Raw genomic sequence first — 2,541 nt, forward strand, 5'->3', positions numbered from 1 at the left:
GAATGGCCCTACGAGTGTGGGGAGTGTGGGAAGGGCTTCAGCTACAGATCCAACCTTGTGACTCACCAACGTCTCCACACTGGAGAGAGGCCCTACGAGTGTCCCCAGTGTCAGAAGAGGTTTCAGAGCAGCTCCAATCTCCTCCAGCACCAGCGGATTCACACCGAGGAGAGGCCCTTCCTCTGCCCTGAGTGCGGGAAGGGCTTCAAGCACAACTCCAACCTCATCAAGCACCGGCACATCCACACTGGGGAGAGGCCCTACCAGTGCGCCACATGTGGGAAGAGGTTTCAGACAAGCTCCCATCTCCTCCTGCATGAGCGGATTCACACGGATGAGAGGCCCTTCCACTGCCCCGACTGTGGGAAGGGCTTCAAGCACAACTCCACCCTCATCACCCACCGACGCATCCACACAGGGGAGAGGCCCTACGAGTGTCCCCAGTGTGAGAAGAGCTTCACCAGTAGCTCTCACTTGACCAGACACCAACGGAGCCACCAGTAAGGGAAGCCCTGCAAATGCCAAAAATGCAGGAACAGCTTCATGCCCCACTCCAGCTTCATCCCCCATTAGAGGGCCCACATTGGGAAAAACCCTGGTGATCCAGTTTCCCTCTAGTCTATGCTGGGAAGACACCTGTCCCTTTTCCTGCCCTTGCCAAAGACATGATGTGGGACGGAAGAACCTGAGGGTCTGGCCATGGCCCTGTCATTACATTCACTCGCACGCCAAAACATTGCCAGGGGCAGGAAAGGGACTCTCTCTCTCTCTCTCCCTGAGGAGACGGGTGAAATTTCCAGACATGGGAAATTGTGGCCAGGAAGAGCCTGTTGTTGATGTATTAGTTTTCCCAGTAAACTGTTTTATTTATCCCTTCTGTTATCAGTATCATTTCTGTTTCTGTTTGTTCCTTATCTCATTGTTGTTCCCAATAAATTGTTCTTATCTCATGCTGGGATCTTTGCCTTTTGTGCTTTCCATGGGAGGTGGGAGGGCAGCGAGGGCAGCGCGGTTTAGCGGGGTCAGGAAATTGGGGAATCCCATTCCTGAACCCCGGCCCCTGGAAACCGAGCATCCCAGCTGGTCCCAGCCCTGGTGGTGATGGCAACAGCCTTGGGAGCGGGTCCCTGGCTGGGGCTGTGGGAACCTCTTCCCTCTGGTGCCCAGGGACAGGAGTGGAGGGAACGGCTGCAGCTGATTCAGGGCAGGCTCAGGTTGGATTTCAAGAAAAGGTTTTTGCCCAGAGGCTGCTGGGGCCCTGCCCAGGCTCCCCAGGGAAGGGTCCCAGCTCCAGGGCTCTCTGAGCTCCAGCAGCGTTTGGACAGCGCTGCCAGGCCCAGGCTGGCATTGTTGGGGTGTCCTGTGCAGGGCCAGCAGTTGGACTGGAGGATCCTGATGGGTCCCTCCCAGCTCAGCCAATTCTGTGGTTCTGGGATCCCATGAGCCTGGGGATGGGGCTGCCAATGGTTGCCATGGCAACGGGCTCTGGCTGCAGGCCTGAGCTGGTGTCCATGGCAACCACCCCAGCATGGGGTCTCCATGGAGCTGCCATGGAAACTGACCATAGCAACAGGGGACTGGGGATGGTTGCCATGGAAACTGAGCATAGCAACAGGGGGCTGGTGATGGTTGCCTGCTTAGGATCAGGTTTGTCACAGGCCCTCAGAGGGGTTCCTTATGGACTTTCCAAGCGTCCCCAAGCTGTTCCAGGACTGGAATGTCACAGGCACAGACAGTGGCTCCATGGAGACCTCCCACAGCTTTCTGGGGATGGTGAAGAGCCCTGTGGTCAGAGGCAGTCTCAGCCATTCCATGGTGACATCCCAGGGGACCTTGTGCTGCAAAGGCACCAATCTGTCACAGGCACTCACGGGGGCTCCATGGTGACATCCCAGGAGTCCCCAGGCTGCCAAAGAGCTGGGATGTCCCAGACACTCACAGGGTTCCTGTCATGGGCAGATATATTTATATAAATATGTATTCTCTATTATGGTAATGATTAGACAAAACTGCCTTAATCAGAAATATTTATGCCAGGATGTAAGAGACGTAAAATATACAGAGCACTAGGAAATTATTTCAAAGCAACTGTATTAAGCAAAACCTGTAATTTAGCAGAGATTGATGTCACTCCCCCAGACCAATGACCATGGGCAATTCCCTTTGGCTCAGCCTGGAGCAGTGACCTTGAGGGTGTCCCCACCGCTGGGAGGAATCCCCACACCCCTCAAGAAGGGAAATGTCAGGAGATGCTGCCATTAAAATTTGGGACAGGGCTTTTCCAGTCTGAGGTGCTGCCCTGTCAGTCAGGTGTGCCCAGGCTGGGCCAGCTCAGCAGCTCTGCAGAAGCTCTCAGTGGTGTCACTTGGTTGTTCCTTTCTCTGGGGATTTTTCCAGCTCTGCCACAGCTTCAGCTCCCTCTGAGGATGTTGAACTTTGGGATGGAGGAGTCAGGCTGGTTTCAGCATTATTCACCCCCAAAGCAGTGTGACCCCCCCCCTCCTTCATTTCCCACTGGGGGCTTTGCAAACAGGGCCTTGT

At 55.1% G+C, this 2,541-nt stretch overlaps 1 protein-coding gene across 1 annotated transcript; it reads left to right on the plus strand.

Annotated features, from left to right (window-relative positions):
* LOC132085195 (zinc finger protein 586-like) lies at positions 1–504 on the plus strand (the record flags this gene model as incomplete). The annotated part of the gene is made up of 1 exon (XM_059490563.1): positions 1–504. A coding segment is annotated over one exon (504 nt), but the record flags the coding sequence as incomplete, so codon positions are not given.
* Positions 505–2,541: the final 2,037 nt, after the last annotated feature.

This window comes from Ammospiza nelsoni, chromosome 29 (genome assembly GCF_027579445.1).
Source record: "Ammospiza nelsoni isolate bAmmNel1 chromosome 29, bAmmNel1.pri, whole genome shotgun sequence".
Lineage (NCBI taxonomy): Eukaryota > Metazoa > Chordata > Aves > Passeriformes > Passerellidae > Ammospiza > Ammospiza nelsoni.